At 31.8% G+C, this 19,459-nt stretch overlaps 1 protein-coding gene and 1 pseudogene across 1 annotated transcript; one reads left to right on the forward strand and one right to left on the reverse strand.

The window, feature by feature from the left end:
- The first annotated feature begins 1,342 nt into the window (after positions 1 to 1,342).
- On the forward strand, positions 1,343 to 3,757 carry LOC141698055 (cytochrome P450 724B1-like; annotated as a pseudogene).
- On the reverse strand, positions 3,722 to 18,781 carry LOC141708203 (pentatricopeptide repeat-containing protein At4g35850, mitochondrial). Its single transcript, XM_074511704.1, has 13 exons — positions 18,611 to 18,781; positions 18,389 to 18,533; positions 18,134 to 18,296; positions 16,376 to 16,441; positions 16,198 to 16,295; positions 15,768 to 15,885; positions 15,453 to 15,665; positions 13,203 to 13,279; positions 10,251 to 10,338; positions 8,981 to 9,046; positions 8,801 to 8,878; positions 8,626 to 8,727; positions 3,722 to 4,177 (listed from the first exon to the last, which is right to left on the reverse strand). The coding sequence occupies exons 1-13, from the start codon at positions 18,636 to 18,638 to the stop codon at positions 4,049 to 4,051; spliced, it is 1,371 nt and encodes a 456-aa protein (XP_074367805.1). The 5' UTR covers positions 18,639 to 18,781; the 3' UTR covers positions 3,722 to 4,048.
- Between the last annotated feature and the right edge of the window lie 678 nt (positions 18,782 to 19,459).

The raw sequence follows: 19,459 nt of genomic DNA on the forward strand, positions 1-19,459 counted from the left end.
CTTCTCTTTACAATAATTGCAGACATCATTAGATTTCGAACCCTTAAGACTTATTTTCTTGGGTTTATACTTCCCCGACTTTCCCTGTCCGGTATTCCCGTTGGCTACCAGCCCAACAATCTGATTACCTGCACTTGTACCAGCCGCCTTATGGCACAACTCTGTAGAATGAAGAGAAGATTTAACCTTCTTTAGAGGAATAGTAACTTTGCCAACAATAGATGATTGCACAAAATTTAAATATGATAATAGTAAAGAAACTAATAGAATTAAAGTAGCATTTTCATTTTCAACTTTAACATTAATACTGAACAATTCTAATAAAATAGTGTTGAACTGATCTAAGTGATCTCGAAGGGGCATACATTCCTGCATTTGCAGACTAAACAGATGTTGCTTCAGAAGCAACTTATTTGTTAAAAACTTCGTAATGTAGAGACTTTTAAGCTTTAATGATAAACCAGACGCAGTATCCTAATCCGTGATTTAAGTAATAATATCATCTGAAAGGCACAACAAATTGTTGAGTGTGGCTTTTCTTCGAGACTGGCCATCTTAGCGCTTCTAGAAGCAGCCGATTTCGTGTTCAACAACGCTCAAGGCTCTGTTGCTTTAACAAGGCACGCATCTTGATTTGCCAAAACCTGAAAAAACCTGAAACTATTTCTCCCAGTAAATTTGCCGACCTTCACGTTAATACATCAAATATCTCTCTTCCCGAACCGAAATTCAAAGTATAAAATTAAAACCAAACTCTTGATACCAGTTTGTTACGGAAGTAAGAAATATTATAATAAATATAAAGAAAAGAACAAAAATAGGGAGAAGAGAAAAATTATATTGATCTTAAAATACATATTACAGCATACGTTTAGATTATTCCGATACAGAGATGTTTAGGTTAAGCCCTAAAGATTTTATATAATACTCTCCAGGCGGTCACAGAAAAGTTTAGAAAACTAGACTCAAAATGATAACGCTCTAAAAACAGATTCAAAGACGTGTTCTAACAATAATCACGTGACAACACAAATATATGAAATCGGAACACCTAGCAAATTAAAACTAGTAAAAGAGGAAATATATATTGTTGGATTATCCTATTTGGTTAATCCAATGAACAAGTTATGGATGATGAGTACGAGGGAGATCATCATATTGCAAACTAGAATTTTGGGTCGAGGGGCACTGGGGCAGTAACAATGAGCAGCCACGTGGACAATAACCACCAGATGCACACAAGTTCACAACACACAAAATGCACACACTACACAACACAAGACATAGCAGCCATAATCTACTTAGACTATGGCCATATTGTAGCACTCCTCCAACGAGTTTCACTAAAACTACTAATATTTGGTCTAGCTTGTGTTTTACTACTACTTCTCTACTACCTGTTTGTAAAGAATGGGAAACCAGAAGGGTTGCCTAATAGGAGCATGGGATGGCCTTTTTTCGGTGAAACCTTTAGCTACATCAAGCCACACAAGTCAAATTCTATAGGCAGCTTCCTGCAACAACATTTCTAGAGGTAATATATGTTGCAATATTAATCTTACAGTGCAGGTTGTGTTTATGTATTGAAATGAGTAAAGTTTAACAACTGCAGGTATGGCAAAGTTTTCAAATCCCTTGTTTTTTGATGTCCAACAATTGTATCGGGTGATCTTGAACTTTATAACTTCATTCTTCTAAACAAAGATAAACTTTTCCAGAGCTACTACCCCAACTTTGTTGAAGATATTCTGGGGAAGTTGTCATTGATGCTCGTGTCTGGTGAACTTCACAAAAAACTAAGAACAGTTGCACTTAGCTTCATTGCGACATCTAAGTCAAGTCCCGACTTCCTTCTTTACGTAGATAATTTGACAATCGCTGTTATTGACTCCTGGAAAGGATGCCAAGAGATTCACTATGCCAAAGAGGCGAAAAAGGTTAAGATCTTCACATAAAAAATCAGAACTATAATTTATGCGATTCAGCATACGTTTAGTTTTGATTGCAGTTCACATTGTCTGTGATGTTGAAGAAATTGTTAAATATTGAGCCAGAGGAACCACTAGCTTCACAAATGCTAGAAGACAATCTTAGCTATATGAAGGGGCTTGTGTCATTGCCACTTTGTTTTCCAGGCACACCTTATGCCAAAGCCCTGAAGGTACATTGATAAAAACAACTATAATTGTTTTCATGTAGAAAGAAGTTGGTGTACGCATCCACAAATTAGTTGAGTAGCAGCTAGTATGATTTAACTGGATTCAGCCTGTAGACTAATATTTTTTGGATGAGATGATGAATAAAAGATCAGAAGCGTTAAATGATGAAGAAAGAGTGAGCATAGTGCTGGACCTTCTGTTTGCAGGTTATGAAACAACTGCAGGGCTTATGTCCCTACTTCTGTATTATCTTGCCCAAGCACCAGAAGCACTTGAACAGCAAAAGCAAGAACATCAGTCTCTCGCCAATCAAAGAAGCATGGAGATCCCTTGAGTTGGCAAGATATTTTTTATAAGTGTCCCGAAACACGTAGAAGTTCGAAGTTAGAACTATTTGTGAACAAGTTCGAGCACAAATTCGATAGGCACTGTTTGATGTCATGAAATTGTTTAATGCAGGTAGTAAACGAAACTTTGAGGTGTGGAAATCTCGTGAAATTTGTGCACAGAAGAGCTTTAGAAGACGTGAATTTTAGAGGTTATCACATTCCCGGAGGATGGCAAGTTCTTCTGGTTTTTACAGCAGTGCACCTGGATCCATCACTTCATGATTCTCCATCTGATTTTAATCCTTGGAGATGCTGTAAGTGTCTCAACTTAGTACTTGCACATACTAGTTAGTAATTCTTTACAAAATATAGGATAATGATTCGTATCACATAAATAAATTATAATATAGGATGATCATCTTGACACAATTTCAAGAAACCCTTAAAGTAACACATGGGTGTGTGTGCGTATCCACGGACTTGTACACAAGTGGTACAGAAAACAAAGATTTCAAGGAAAGTTCTGCACTCCAAATTGACTCTAAAAATCTACATGCAGTTGATAAATCTCATCTGAGTTGCAAGCAAAACGCAATATTTCATAGCAGCATAACTACAGAAATTGGAGGCTACCATCCTCCTTCATCATCTTATCCTCAACTATAGGTACACTTCCAGTTTTTGCATTCATTTGTTTACAACTTCATTTAAACTCTAAAGTACATAAAACATGGCTAGCGAATAAAACATTGTATACACATCTAACAAACTTAATATTTACAAGTACTTGTGTATGTAATAAGTAATAATTGTACTGCCTGTGTGCAGGTGGAAGCTAAAGGAAGACAATGATTTCTCGCTTTCTTACCCATAATTGGAATTCAGTAAAGGTTTAAAACTTGAAATACAACCAACAGAGGACATCAGCTAAGTAAGCATGCATCTAGATTATCACATAATTATACATTACAGCTACAAGGCATATGCATGCAGTCACACAATATACAATCATACAGGGATACCATTTTGTTATATTCTGTTGATATATATTTACCACAAGTAACTGAAGTAAAAAGACACATTTGGAATGAGATGAATGAAATTTAGCCAATACTTATCTTCCGTTTTTCAGGAAAAAAATGGAATTGACCATCAAAATTTTCACAAGGCTGTAGAAACCAAAACAGAAACCCTTTCAGGTAAACAATAGTTTACAGAAGTATGAAGCTCAGGAATCATATAATCTATCACAGTTGTTTTAAAGAGAACTCTAAATGTAGATTAAAAGTCATAATATTCCTACATTTGTCATCACGAATCTCCTATTCAACAATATTTGTTCAACAAAAAATTTCTTGTGGGTTATAGCCTTATAGGAAAAGCACAATGTCAGGGTAGTACACAAGTTCAATAAAAATCAAAAGAGAACTCCAAGAATTACAAGGCAAAAGGGGCCAATAATACCACTAAATTCCTGCAAAAAGAAGTTTGCTCAAGGTGCAAACCTAAATTATTGATCTTGTGCTCCCAGAGTGCACTGTGTGAGAGATGAAACAACCTTTATTGCAGAGAACTAGCCTTTTGAGTTACATTTGTCCAGTTTGATAATGGCCCCATTTTCTGACGCAAATCATTCAAAGTCTTCGACACTAAAAATAGTCGCTGATCATCATCAGGAATCTCTCTATCCTACAAGATAGACAAAAAAAAATATGAGAAAGCATCTCACTTATGTCAATTTCATGTTTACCCTTCATATGAGAGTCTTAAGAGTTGCAATATGTAGATGATATTCATGTGCTTAAAAATAATAATATTAACTCAATAACAAGTATCAAAAGAAACATATTAACTAGCTTTTAATGAACCTAATACAACTCATGAGAAAAACATATCATAAACATGGTTGAAATCATAAAATTCGGAAAGCAACTTCCCACCCATAGTCGTGCCTGAGATTTTATGTGCCCGGTGCAAAATCAAAAAAGGTGCCATAACGACAAAAGAACAATAACAAAGTATATATAATAATTAAAAACAACTAAAAAAATTATTATATACGAGAAAATGACCAAATTGTTGATATTTGAGACTGTGTGGCCCGATTTACTAATCTTCAAATATTTGGCCCCAAATACAGACTATGCCCACCTGACACTCATGAATTACTCAATTAAACATTAGCCTTGACAAAAAACTTAAAATCTCTACTTTTTTGATATTCTCTAAACCCCAAAGCTTTATTATTTTAATATTCCCAGTATTTTCGTTCTTCGGGATCTCCTACGATCATACAAACCATTATCCACAAAAAATCCTACAAAACAAGTACCTAATTCTTATGTTTTCTTTGAAATATGGATAAATTTAATTTGGAGTTTGGTGATGTAGTCTTGTGTGTAATGTGTATATATGGATATAAGGCATGTGTCTTTCAGTGGTGTTGTGAGTGCTACACGAAGATGATAAGCAAGTTTTTCTAGTTTCTACCGTGATGTCCGCCACGTTCATCTGCAATACTTACATGTGTTATGTGTCATAATTATTGACAAGATACATGTCTTTAAACGCCTTTCTGTTACGCGTATCAAATGATATGTGAGTGGGACTTGCGTATCAACTTTTACGGGAAATTGAAAAACAATACAAAGTAGGATATGTGACTTAGTCAAGCGTGTAACGTGATGCGTTGCTTGGTAATGTGTATTTCGATGATAAGCTTCAACTCCCCACCATTGTTTTTCTTTCTTATCATTATTACTTCCTTCTCACTTTTATTTTCACTTTTATTTTCTTAGATGTACACACAACTTTTTTTAATATACATGTATCAATTTGAAAGATCATCGATCTACGTTTATCACTTGTTGGTTGGCATGCAACCACGCTTGCAAATCTCAATTTTTTCGATGATTTGAGTTAATAATATTGGATTTTGAGTTTGGTGACTTGCTTTAATTTGTGATATCGATTTGTTCAAAATATGTACATCATTGGTGAATGTATTGGAAATCAAGTATTTTGATGTTGATAGAGATTAACTTGGCGGTACAATAGGTAGGCTGTAGTAGTGACTTGACTTGCAGAGGTTGAAGATGACGATGTTGTTTGCAACAGTGGTGTAGCGATATTGGTGGGGTTATTGGTTGTGTGAGAAGGTTAGGTGGAGATGATATTAGCTGGAGCTGGAGCAACATTAGCATTATACTCCAATAGAGGCTCCCTTGTAATGAAAACTGGAAACTAAAATAAAAATATTTCTAAATCATGTCAAAATATAACACATGTGGTATGCAAATTGATCGTTGGGAGATGGAAAAAATACAGTGAAGTCGGATTTTAAAAAACACTTACCGTTTGACGGAAAAATCAAATTAAAAATATAGGAAAAAAGCTAAGATTCTGGGAGGGTGTAGATTAATTCTGTGTGGTATTCATAGGGGGGCATTAGATTAGATTGATCTAGTGGCTTAAATTAGTTTCTAGTTTTTCTTTTAAAAAAAATTTCTATCTGATCATTTCCGTATTTATATAATATGTCTCACCGGAGAACAAATTATATAGAGAACAAAAGAACCCTTACAATGATCATTAGATTTAAAATAAATAAACGGTCAGGATTGAAATGATCCATAGTGAATACAGTTTACTTCATAATCCTCTACATCATGTTTATATCTTACACTAAAAAAAATTAAAAGTGCTCCATGAAATAAAAAAATTCGTTTTCTCATGTTCCAGGTATGTATTCCTGTGTGCATTTTTTTACTTATTTTTTTATAAGTAGTTTCTATGTTTTATATTATGTAATTTGTAATTTGCATATTTTTATGTTTTTTACTTAATTTTTTATAAGTGTTTTATAAGTTATTATATTATGTAATTTGTAATTTGTAATTTTTTATGTTTTTTTCGTAATTTACAATATGAAATGTAAATTTCAACATTTTTGTCTTTTGTGATATATGTTCCGTAAACTTTTTTTTGTGTTTTGTAATATTTAAGATTTAATTTAAATTATATGTTCTGCATATATTATGTTTTGTTTTATTACTTTTCGTGTTTTTTTGTTAAATACTTTTCGTGTTTCTTATTCTTTTAAAAAAAATTATATGTTGTTTGGAATTTTATGTTCTTTAATTTATGTTTAACGTGTTCTATATAATTTTACGTTTTGTTATCTTTTTTCGTGTTCTTTATACTCCAATGTGTACAATATTTTTTGTGAATTTTATCTTCTTTTTTATGTTTTAATCTTGTATTCTTAACTATTTACATACTATCTCCTCTGTTCTTTAAATTTTGATGTGTTCCATACTGTTTTTTGGATTTTAAATTTTATGTTCTTTATTTTTTATTGCATGTGATAGTAACTTTTATGTTTTATTTAAATTTTTTCCGTTCCTTATACTCTTTAATTTTATTTTATGTGTTATGTAATTCTTGTTATATGTCGTATAATTTTTATTATGCGTAAGTAGGTGTACACTAACTTCTAACAGCCGCACATAATGCAACTTAATCTAACGGATAGCGTGAGAATTCCCAGTTCTATGGTAAAAAGTGTTCTAATTTGAGCCTTCAACTATATAATTAATTTAATTTTTAAGTAACCTTTTTAATTAATATGTAAATTTTAAATATAGATATCATTTAAAATAAATTAATCCCCTAAAACTTAATTTATTATAAAACAATACAGTGTCTACAAAAAATATTGTTAGTATCTCATAATTTTAGTGAAATCATTAAGACAAGTAGCCTAAACTATTGACCAAAAAAATTAACATTGTTATCATATACTTTGCTTATTTGTATGTTTATAAAATTTTTGTGACTTATTTAAATTTTAAAAATTCATATAACTTTTATTTATTTTGCTCAAAGATAATAATTTATAAGTATTTAATATTTATGATTTCCTTTATTACATTTTCACATTCTTTTTCTTGGAAAAGAAAATTGTACTTTATTTTAAACAAATAATGTAGGTAGGTATAGCTCTAAAAATGTGTCCCTAAAAATTTGATGGCTCTGTTCAAACACATCGCCTACCCTCGTGCACGACTCTGCAACTACCTTTAATCATTATAATGATTCTAATAATCGTATTAGTATTCCCAAACAAAAAGAGAACAAAACAAGTTAAATAATTAATAATAACATTTATTATAATTTTTAATTTGTTTTGCTAAATATTATTATTATTACTACTACTACTACTAATACTACTATTGTTTATTATTATTATATTATCATTATATATATTATAACTATTATAATTATTATTGTATTATAATTATTATTATTATTATCATTTTATTGCTCAATGTATTAAAGTTAGTATATAGCATGCACCACTTTGTCATACTGGTACGGTTTTACACTATGTTACCTGAACTCTTCAATTTTGCCCCAGTGTCGATCGGACATGACATGGGTGTGGCTATGGGATCTGAGTCGGATCCTTCAATTGAACTCTGGACACTTCTATTTCCAGAAATATAGTTCAAAATGATTTACAAAGCTTCACAACAACTTGTTTTTGGCAAGGGATGTCTATAAATTACCATTTTCATGATATTCATTTGATCTATGCTATTAGTTTGAAGTAAACAATTAATTTATGTCCTTATATTGGTGGAAGACACTAGTTCACATATTCAAATATATAAAATGTAGGTATAATATCACATATGTAAAGGCTATAAGACGAATCCCCGCACTCGTGTCCAATTTCGGATACATATCCACGAATCCTAATTTTTAATAAATGAAGGGTCTGACACTTGGATCTGCACCCTTGTCCGACATCCATACCAGAGTCCGGGTAACTTAAGTTTTACATTAATTGTTAGCAAAACTTTTGTAGGTTTACTTTTCACATGTATAAAATGCATGTTTGCAATAAATTAAAACCATAAGTTGACTTGTAAGTCTATTTATCTTATATATCTATATTAATGTTAAAATTTAAATAAGCTCGCCTTGCCTTGCCTCAAGCAAGGTTAAACCGGTTACTGTGCCTCGCTACACTTCTCTCATAAACAAACACCGGATGCACCACCCATTAACACGGTGTAGATTGTAGTTTATCATGAGCACAATACTGATTTTTTTTTGGATTTACGTCTTACCTTTAATCCCTGGTGATATGCTTCAACAGCTGGAAGCGAAAGGGGAGTCTTACGGTCTTGCATCATGTCCCATATCAGATTTGCAACAGTAAAACCACCAGTCTGCAAAACAATAATCATAAGGGTTTCACTAGTCTAGCGAAAATATAGTCATGCCAGGAGTAAAGTATATAACCTTTTCACCCGAGGCAATAATAAGAAGATCACTTCCCATTTTTGCGCTTAGGAACAAATTCACAGACGCCATTTGTTTCTGAGAAAAAGAAAGAGAGATAATATTACACGAACGCTAAAGGAGCAAGCAATTAGTATCATGTACACAACCTATCATTAAGCACCAGACAACTAGATATACCAGTTTCTCTTCAGCCTCATGCATTCCTCTTGGAGTATAGCCAACCATGGCTGCTTCGATGAATGTCTACAGAAAAAGTGATTCAGTGAATGAAGGTTTACTCTTACAACTTTGTGCATTAAAAATCAAATGAAGCAAAGTTCTCCGATAGACCAGGAGAAGTAAACATTAAAGAAACAGCCAATTGTTTTAAATATTACAATCATGCTTTAAGATTTACTCATGCAGCAAAAGAAACAATCAATCTTGTTACCTTCACAAGTAAAAAACAAAAACAGTGCTATTTTTTATTATTACTCAATACTTTACGGTATAAATTCCTATTGATGTACTTTCTTTCTTAGAGCCTTGATCGTGCAATAAAACATTTATGATTAGATAATATTCAGCTTTTGAGATTCTGTTTGAACTTTGAAATCATTTAAACATAGTGGTCCTCAATTTAAGCATTTTAAAATACTTTCCTCCAAAATCCAAATATTTTAAAATTATTTTCAAATGGAACTTTCTCCGAGCTAATCTCTATTTTCAAAATATATAAGGAATTTAGGGTTTAAAAAAGTAATTAGCATAACATCTTGCAATTAAGAATAACATCATCTATTCGTGTTCCCATACCAGGAAAACTTTATTTTAGCACTTGTTTGTGTTTATAGACAAGTTTATCAGCAATATACATATAACTTCAGGTGCATAAAAATCCTTAAATCTGATGAAGAAGATGACAAGGTAGTGTCTCGGAGAAGGTAGGATTGGTAGAGAACTCAAGATATAAAGTTCAAAGCATGGTACTTCTTAGTTGCTCCCTCAGCTTTACAAAAAAAAAAAAAAAATCAAAACTCGAGGACAATGTAGTATGAGATTTATCATAACCTGCATTATTTCGGACCTATTGTTTGCAATTCGGGAGCACTGAGGCAGGGGTGGGTGAAGATGAAACCAGGCTTCTTGCTTGGGTGGGGGTAGGGTGAAACCAAGTCTTCCCACAAAATTTAATAATTCCAGGTTTTGAATTTGATTCTTTCTTTTGTAAATATTTTTTCCCTTCGTACTTCATTATGATTTCTTTGCATAGCACCCATAAGATTATTTTCTACAAGGCTATAATTAAGAAGTTATTGTGGATCTGTAATTATTTTTCATTATTGCTAACTTGCACGAGTTGACTATTATAAGCAGTAATTTATTGAAAGGGTGGGTAAAATTAATTTTATGCAACAAACAGGTACACAAATGGAGTACGCAAAAATAAATCTTGACCAAAACTAACCACATATGCTTCAATCACTGGGCCGAAACCCATACATGCCACAAAAGCGTTAATACCACGATCAAGGTCACCAGAATGCAGATAGCACCTGCATGCCCATATACAGAGTAACCACAAACATTGTCAGATGGGTCGCTAGAGAGATGCACAAGATTTACTGAATTTTGATATAACAGTTAAAGCAAAATTCTGCAATTTTAAAGATAGGGTACAGCAAGAAAATTGTATTGTTTTGTTCAGACGTTAATATTCTTTGAAAGAGGCTATTTCTCAGTCAGTTTTCTTCCCTTGATAAAATTTGTAAGTGAAATGTTTTGATGAGATAAAATAATTTGGAAGCAGCCACTTTAGAAAGGAGTGCCCTTTAATTTGTGGAAAAGCTAGAGTCCTATGTGCTTAATAATGCAACGGGACTGACAAGGTTATCATTGTATACCAATGTTTACCATTACTACCTGACATAATACTCTTGAAAAGCTGAAATGCAAAGGTATTTTATAGGGGAGGATCTAAATAAGGGAGACAATTATAGTGAACTCCGTGTAACTGTAGAGGGCTACATTTATAATTTATAAGAGGATTCTAAGGACTAAATGTGTTTATTTTTGAAGAAAGGACTAAATGTGTTGCATTCTATCTAGTTTATATATTATTCATATTGTGCTTTATATCAAGCAATAAACCAGCTTGAGAGAGAAACCTATAAATGATTCATACTATCCAACATACATAATTTTAAAATTTATGGGCATGATTATGAATAACTTATTCTGATCAATTTACTTTCCAAAACTACTTCAACCATTACCCAGCCTATCCTGAGATCTTAATCATTCCAATTAGTTGAGTTCTAATTTGCGAGTTTGCAAAGACGCATTTAACTGGATTTTTTAGTAACTTGGAAAGGAGAATTTATGCAACATCTGATTCGATTAATTCATCCTACTGAACCGAGTTAATTGCTCTGAGCCCTGAACAGATTCAGATTCATTTTGTGATTTGATTAAGGGAAATGGCTTTTATGGATTGTGCTTGTATGAAATATGGTTAAACAGTTTAGTATGGCAATCCTTGACGAATTGTCCAACAAATTATAATAGGATGACTTAAATCTGCAGTGATACATAATACAGCAACTTTTACATAATCTCAATTTAAAAATATTAATTTTGAAGTGTATAAGCATATAAGCAAGGTAAAACTAATTAGGTGCGAGTGTACAACATTAAGATATAGATATACCATATAGTCATAACCATTTCTTATATATACACACACACAGAAATTGTTCTATTTAAAAATCCTCGTACAATTCCTTAAAAGTTGCAAACATTTATTTCTACAACTTACTGATATAATCCTAATAAAATGAAAGAAATCTAGAACATCATGGCCTAGTGGATACCCTGTTATCTAGATAAAAAGAGGTCAAGGGTTCAGGCCTAGTGGAGGCACCTGTGGGTGAGTACTTCAACCAAAAAATCAAGTAGATACAAAATTTAATTTTTGATGAAATTTATGCAGAATATAGAAAATTAATTATCATACCTACATCTTAATGTTAATATGGAACACATAAGAGAAATACTATTAACCCTAAAATGTAATTTTAGTTCATGATCTATATTCTATAAAATATATTTTATTTCTTTAGAGATAAATAATGCTCGGCTATTGTATAAGTAAAATGTAAGACTTTATCTCTATTCCTCCCGCTAGGACGGACGAATAGATGGTTGGATGCATGAATTTAAACAAACTTACACCTTACATTAAGTTAATTAGTACACATTATTAAAATAAATAGAAGACAGAAGGCATGCAATGATTCAGGTTGTATTCTAGCATAAATTGATTAGCGAAGGAATCCTTAAATAAATTATAATTTGTTACTGCCTTACATTAAAACATAGAAGACCATATTTTTCCAATAAATAATAGTGATTTTAGTTACAAGTTATATGTTAATATATTTTGACCGATATAATTCACATATTTGGCTCGTTAGAACAGATTATATACATAACATATTTAGCTTTTTAGAACAGATTATATACACAATTCAAATAAGAGAACAAGATGTATCCCTCCCCGTAACCTGCAATTTCTTTTTCATTCGACTCCACTACCCTGCTAGTAAGCTTATGCTCATGCTATCAAGCTACTTGGGAGTAATATTAATATTAACTACACCCCAAATTTTTTCAATCTTGCAAACAAACCACCCCCACTACGCAGAGCAAGGGATTAAAATTCTAAAGTGTATTTTTTTTATATTATTACTTTGTAAGAAGTTTTAATTGTAGGTTGATAATATTAAATGAATAGACTATCAGAAACATTCTAGATTATTGTCAAGTATATAAAAAAGATTTGTTTCCTTTATTTACTAGTTACCTCGTTATAAAATTTCGCTTGTTGGTCAAGTATATGGGTTTACTTTACAAAACAAGATGTAATCTTGTATACAAGATGACTGTAACCGATTATGATTTATAGTAGTAGAATAATAGAAGGATTTGTTCACTCGTTATAGGATTTTGCTTGTTGGTCAAGTATTCGGCATTTACTCAACGATATGAGCTGTAGTCTATTATATAAAAAGACTGCAATCATTTGTCATAGAATGAACAATATTTGGGGTCTACGGAATATATTAGCGCATAATAACAAGTGATGGACGATAGGTATGTGAATTTTTGTTGTTCCTAAATTATTAAAAACAGTTTGAATCTCCATATTTCTAATACTCTGCTAGTTCAACACTCTTGCAACAAAAATGACAACAGTAATCAAATTCCTTTGTAATCTAGAAAATGCATTAAAGGGCAACATATAGAAACAAACTTAGATTCAATTAAATAAACTAATCAGAATATTTTAATACAACTATGTAAATATTATCTTTCATATCCTTCTTTCTATCAATATTTAAGAATTAAAGTCAGTTACCTCATGATTTGCAGAGCAATAAAGACATCAGGTTTGCGCCTATCATTCGTAAGCATCTCGTAAAGAGTATCAATTGCCTTCAACAGAATATTATATATTTAGCAATTAATATTCACAATTTCCCACTGAAAAACTGAAAACATATGTAATGTCAAGAAAATTGCAGATTGACAGCTAAGGATTGTTTTTTACAAAAAATTATGCAAGACATGAATACATTAATACACTTGGTACAGCAGCCCTAATGGTAACCCTATAGTTGAGAAAGGAGGGCAAAAAAAAAATTCATCAACTCTTCTCCAGAGATCTATTAACGTAATTTGTTTTCACCAGCTAATCCTAAATGTATGCTTCCTCCTGTCCTGTAATTTGAGCTTGCTAAAATTCAAATTGAAGGAAACTCATCTTTAAGATCATGAGGTGAATGTCTGTTTAGCTTTACCTTGAAAACGGTTACTTGTTACCTTTAAAAAAAAGTAATTTTTCACTTAAAAGTTACAATTTTTCAGGAATTTAGATAAGTCTATTAGTAAGATATCTCACCATTTGATATTTGGGTTGGGTACGGGAAAAATGAGAGAAAGTGTGCAATTGGCAAATCCAATTAATATCTAAAATATAAAAGACACTAGATTGGAAGAGTAGGAGAAAATACGGTGACGATTTTGTTTTTTGTGGTGAAATCTACTACATTTTAGAAATTTAGAAAATTAGAAAGGATATTCCAAAAAGGAAAAAGGAAAGAATTGGGTGGGACAAAAGGAATATAACTTGAAAGAGCATCTCCTACGGCTTATCTAACTTATAAATGTAAATTAATATGAAATAATGATAATATTAAAATTTGTTGAATGTGTAAAAGAATATACTCCAATAGTATTAGCTAAAATGCATAGCTATATGTCAAATATTTACAATTAGCGGTTAGCTGTTAACTGTAGTGGATTGAATTAACTGTTTCTACTGGCTAATTGAGCAAGTTGTTTTGACAAGCGGATCAAATTTAGCCTTTTTTTCGTAAATAGCTGTTTAAATTAACTGTTTGTATTTTAAATAGACACATTCCTAACTGAAAAAGCTCCTCGAAGTAACTTTTTCAAAATTAGCGAAATGGGTCCAAGCCGCTATTTCAATTCGCTAACCAAACATTAATATTAGAGGATTCATTTGGTCAAACCACTATTTTTGCTCAAACCTCTAACTTCCAAACACGGCCATCATGTAAAATGAGATGCCAAGTCAGCTTTTTAGCTAAGGGAAATGGAGTGTTGGAGATGCTCTAATCTATGCTATACTATAATAAGCAAAACAGGGTATAATTGTTCGCCGTTTGGTTTAACCATCAAAAGAATATCATCTATTAGATCTTGTTACATGAATAAGAGCCGTTAGATTCATAGTAAAGAATGTTCTCTATTTAGCATGTTCTATTAACAACCCAAGGTTCGAATCCTCTCAACAACAATATTAAAAATACGTTCTATTTAGGCTATATACCAAAAGTTCAAGAATCCTTACAATAACAATATTAAAATTTAGAATTTGTATTCTTAGTTCTAAATAATACATGCAATCAATTAAATAGAGATTATAATTGTTATTATTTAAATTAATAAGATTACAATCTCTTAAAGATACATTTTAACCGATATAGATTACTAATTCAATTATTAAAATAATTAATCAACATGATTAAACATGATCAAATTTACTATCTAAAATTTTCACATAAAAATGTTTTAATATTGAAAAAATATATATTTAAGAAATATGTGCATCGAACGAATTTTAAGCTAGTAAATAATAAACAAGAAAATATCAGAAAAGTAGGCAAAAGATATAAGTACATATTTTCTACTCAAGATTCAACTTATATGTTACATATAAGCCACCTTTACTTTTTACGCGAACAGCCAAAATTTCAAGTTACAGAAAACAGCCAATTCTACACTAATGAGGCGCAAAAACAGACCAATTAAGAGGTTAATCGAGAAGCTAGTAAAGAATGGATGATAGATGACCTAACTACAAACCAAAATTTAACAGAACAATCCAGGCACATAAAATTTCTTTAACAATTTTTACCGTGCGCAGCACATTAATGAAAACAAAATTAGTAAAACTGGAAATTTTGAATCCATATGTGTGGACCGCATAAATATTACGACTTTTATATTCATTTTCAGATTATAAATTATGTATCCATATAAAATGGCATAAATATTTCTATACAGAATTTTGAAATGGTACCTTTACATCCTGAAGATCGGCAACAGCCTGAAATGCAGCATGATATACAGTTAAGGCCCTATTAAGGAAATTAAATCGGCGACGGCTAACATATTCAGCAGTTGGGAGACTGTATAACTCTTCTTCCGATACACCAACCAACACATTTTCAGCATTATCTTTTGTGTGTTCTATGTCTGACCACCCCTTAGACTGATAAACAAGCTCGATGATCTTCTCATACACACAAGAAAAGGAAATAATAGTGAAAAACAATCAGAAGCTAAGAACTTAAAGGATAGGATAATTATACACCCGGAGATTAAAAAAAATTACTTTTTCAGCTGTGTCATGTGCAACAGGTATCTTATTCCTATGTGCAGATATAAGGGCTGCATAGCAGAATTTGTTCAAACCAAGGCCAACAGCTGTCATATCGCGAACAACTGCATACCTGGCATGAGAAAAGGGTTGTCATCTAGTTTTCTGGTACACTATAATGACCAATACTTATTGCATTAGCAAATAACAAACTGATATATATTATTTAGTACAAGAATAACCTAACAAAAAAATTAACAAAATTTGATAAATATGTTTCAGAACCATTTGTCTAATGCAACATTTATCTGATATTTAAAATCACATCGGCACTCTTCCACTATAGATATTAGATAAAAGTAAAAATAAATATTTACAAAAAAAAACTGCCAAACTCTTTTTTTTTAATCATGGCCAAACTTAGACTACATGATAAGTGGCATACACTCTATCTAGTCGACCAGCTATTGCATACGCGCCAAGTAGACAGATAAAGGTTTCTCCAGTAGGCTTGACTCCAAACTGCTTCATTTCTTCCAAAATCTTGTTAAAGAGGTAAAACAAATAGCTCAGATTCCTGTTTTGATGTCAATTCAGTATAGGAAAATCAGGAAGAATCATACAAGGGTTGCCTGGTCGGACTTGTTGCACTTTGCACAGGTTGAAATCAAAAGGTTGTATAAAGCTACCTATAACAATGATTGGTGAAACAACAGTGAGAAAAAGTGAATATACACCTTATCACGTAAAAAAAAGGTGAACAATATGATACCTGTGTCAAAATTATTAAAGAGTAAAAAACATTAGCAAGGAAAAAAAGGTAAACATAAGTAGTCATCTTAATGAAGGACAATTTCAATTTATCTATTTTTTTCTTAATCCTTCTTGAGGATAATGATATAGTAATATTCTAGTATCACAATTTTTCATTTTTCATGCAAGTATATTGTTTGTTATCATAGAAGAAAGAGGGAGATTGAAAACTACAAAGACCGGGGTTATTAAACACGAAAAGTGCAGGGAAGCGCAAAGGGCCTCTTTGAGATAAAGGTTTGTTCGAGAAACCCGCTTTAGCTCAAAGAGACCCTTTGCGCTTCCCTGCACTTTTCCTGTTCAATAACACTGGTTCAAGTTATTTTGTTCTAACAAAAAAACTGGTTCAAGTTTTAAAGTAACTATATAAAGAAACTAATTAATTTAAATCTTTGTATTTCATCAAGATTATCTGAATCATCACCATAATTGTCATCGAAAGTCCAGAAGCTAATTCTCCAAAATTATGATCCCCTCTTCCTCCTCATTCTTATGCTAAACTTCCTCATTCTCATCCTCCTCGATCAACCCCCTAATGTATGATCATCCAAAGGACGCATTTTTTATGATCACCACTAAAGGTGCTTAAGCAACACTAACTGAAATGTGCTGGGATTTTTAAATTAAAGCTTTACGCAAAGCACGCTTTTAGTAACACTGACCAAGACATAAACTATTGCCTTCGGCCTTCCCTTCCATTTTCAGATGCTAAAAAACTGGATAACGTGAAGGGGGCCTATACAGAGTAGTTTCTTAGCAGAAGTCTACATAAAAAACTAATTTAGTTATATTATTGGAAAAATTAGAAGCAGGCAACAGAATTCATTCATTTTTGTTTCTTATACCATGTCGAAATTTTACTCTATGTTTGGGACTGAATCTAATTCACTGGTATGTAAATCTATAGAATGCACATGCTCCAGTAACACACTGTTTTTTCTCTCACGGTAGCAAAGAACACTAGCTGATCGATGAGGGACAGCCGGTTAGTTATGGTTTTCCTTTTTAAAAATAATAATATGAGATTCACTCGGTAGCTAAAATGCACAGGTTATCCATTGCATTGTAGACTGTTATATAGGTGTATATAACAGTTACTCTAAACAAAAGCATGGAAAATTTGGCAAAATGACCTTTGCTATCATATAAGCCTAATTCTTATCCGAGGTAGTTAAGGAATTTAAAATGACTTGGGACTAAATAAAATTTTTGTGATTTATTAGGATTATCCGGGGCTCAAAATAATACTTATAGTGACCCATAAGAACAAAATGAAACTTGAGATAAAAGAAAAGTTCACTAATTTTTCCAGGCTCGGTCCCGGGTTAGGCCCTTGCTGATTGTTACAGCACCTCTTGATAACATTTAAATCACTTGTAATAAACTCTTCTTAACAACTCCATGTAACAAAATAGGAGCTCACATTCTAAACTGAATCCATGAAAACAGTATTATCATAATAAACTTAGACTATTAAAGGATTTCATACACACTAAAAAAAGTAACATTACCAAAACTAATAACAACAACAATAATAAATAAAAAAAAATAAAGGAGTAAGAAAGTACATCAGGAATCAAACCCATGGCTAGCATTTGATCACGAAAGTAAAAAGCATCCTGCAAGCGAACACCCTTCATAGCACAAGCAATGAGAGAATGAAATGTACGGCGTTCGGGTTTAACAGGGTCAAGCATCATATCATCATACACATCTCTAACCAAATAATTCCTACAATTATCAACCACAAAAACAAAACAAAACCACATAATAAAATCAAAAACCCTAACCAAAAACAAAATAAAGAATAAAAAAGAAAAGACCTTCGTTGAGCAATAAGATTAGTAATGACAGTGTTGTATTCGCCATCATGACTAGCGTAATTTCTCTTGAGTAGCTTTTCATCGACAGGTACAGCAGCAAAGTAGCGACGCCCGACAGCTTGGAGCAACACAGATCTTCTATGTTCTGTAATAATTATAGAAATTAGAGGAGACAAATTAATAAATTATAAACACAACATTTTGTAAGTAGAGTTTTATTACCACGGAGGATTGTTTGTAGAAGTTTCATGGCTTTAAGGTTGTATCTTCTTCTTGTTGTTGCTCTTCCTCAATTTTAGACACGAAAACACACTAGGGTACAACACAAACCTTAAACCTTACCTCAACCTCAGCACACGTGAAATGTATAAGTTGTAGGGGGCGCGTTTGGTTGGCTTTTTTTAACCAAATGAAAATTAAAGTACGTTATAACCTCTATAAATGAGGCTTCGATTAAACAAATAATTTTGTAAAATTAATATATTTTTTCGGTCTAAGTATAATAAAGATAGTATATTTTTAATTTTGATAAATAAATAATTTCAATTAATTAAGAAAATATTTTAATTTCAAAAATATTCATTTATTGAGATTTAACTGTAATTTTGTTTTCATTTGTATCTTAAAAATTGTGCTTCTATTCTATCTCCAAAAAATTTCCCCTTTTTCAATTTTAAGTTGAAACTTAAATTATAAAAAGTTAAATTACATGTAAAAAAAATTAAATTTGGAAAATTTTTTAATTTGGTTTTTATAACTTAAATAACTTTGGTATAATTTAGGGCCTGTTTGGCAGTTCCGATAAGCCAACTTATTGGCTTATAAGCCCGTAACAGCTTATTGACGAGTGTTTGTAGACCCAACTTATAAGTTGAATTTTCAACTTATAAGCTGATAAGTTACCCGTAACAGCTTATTGACGAGTGTTTGTCGACCCAACTTATAAGTTGAATTTTCAACTTATAAGCTGATAAGTTGAATGTTAGTAACGACGTACTTTTTCTCAACTTATTTTTTATTTTTCATTTTTTTTTATCAATTTTAGTTTTAAAATATACTTTTAAAATGTTA

Source organism: Apium graveolens, chromosome 2, assembly GCF_009905375.1.
Source record: "Apium graveolens cultivar Ventura chromosome 2, ASM990537v1, whole genome shotgun sequence".
Taxonomy (NCBI): Eukaryota; Viridiplantae; Streptophyta; class Magnoliopsida; order Apiales; family Apiaceae; genus Apium; species Apium graveolens.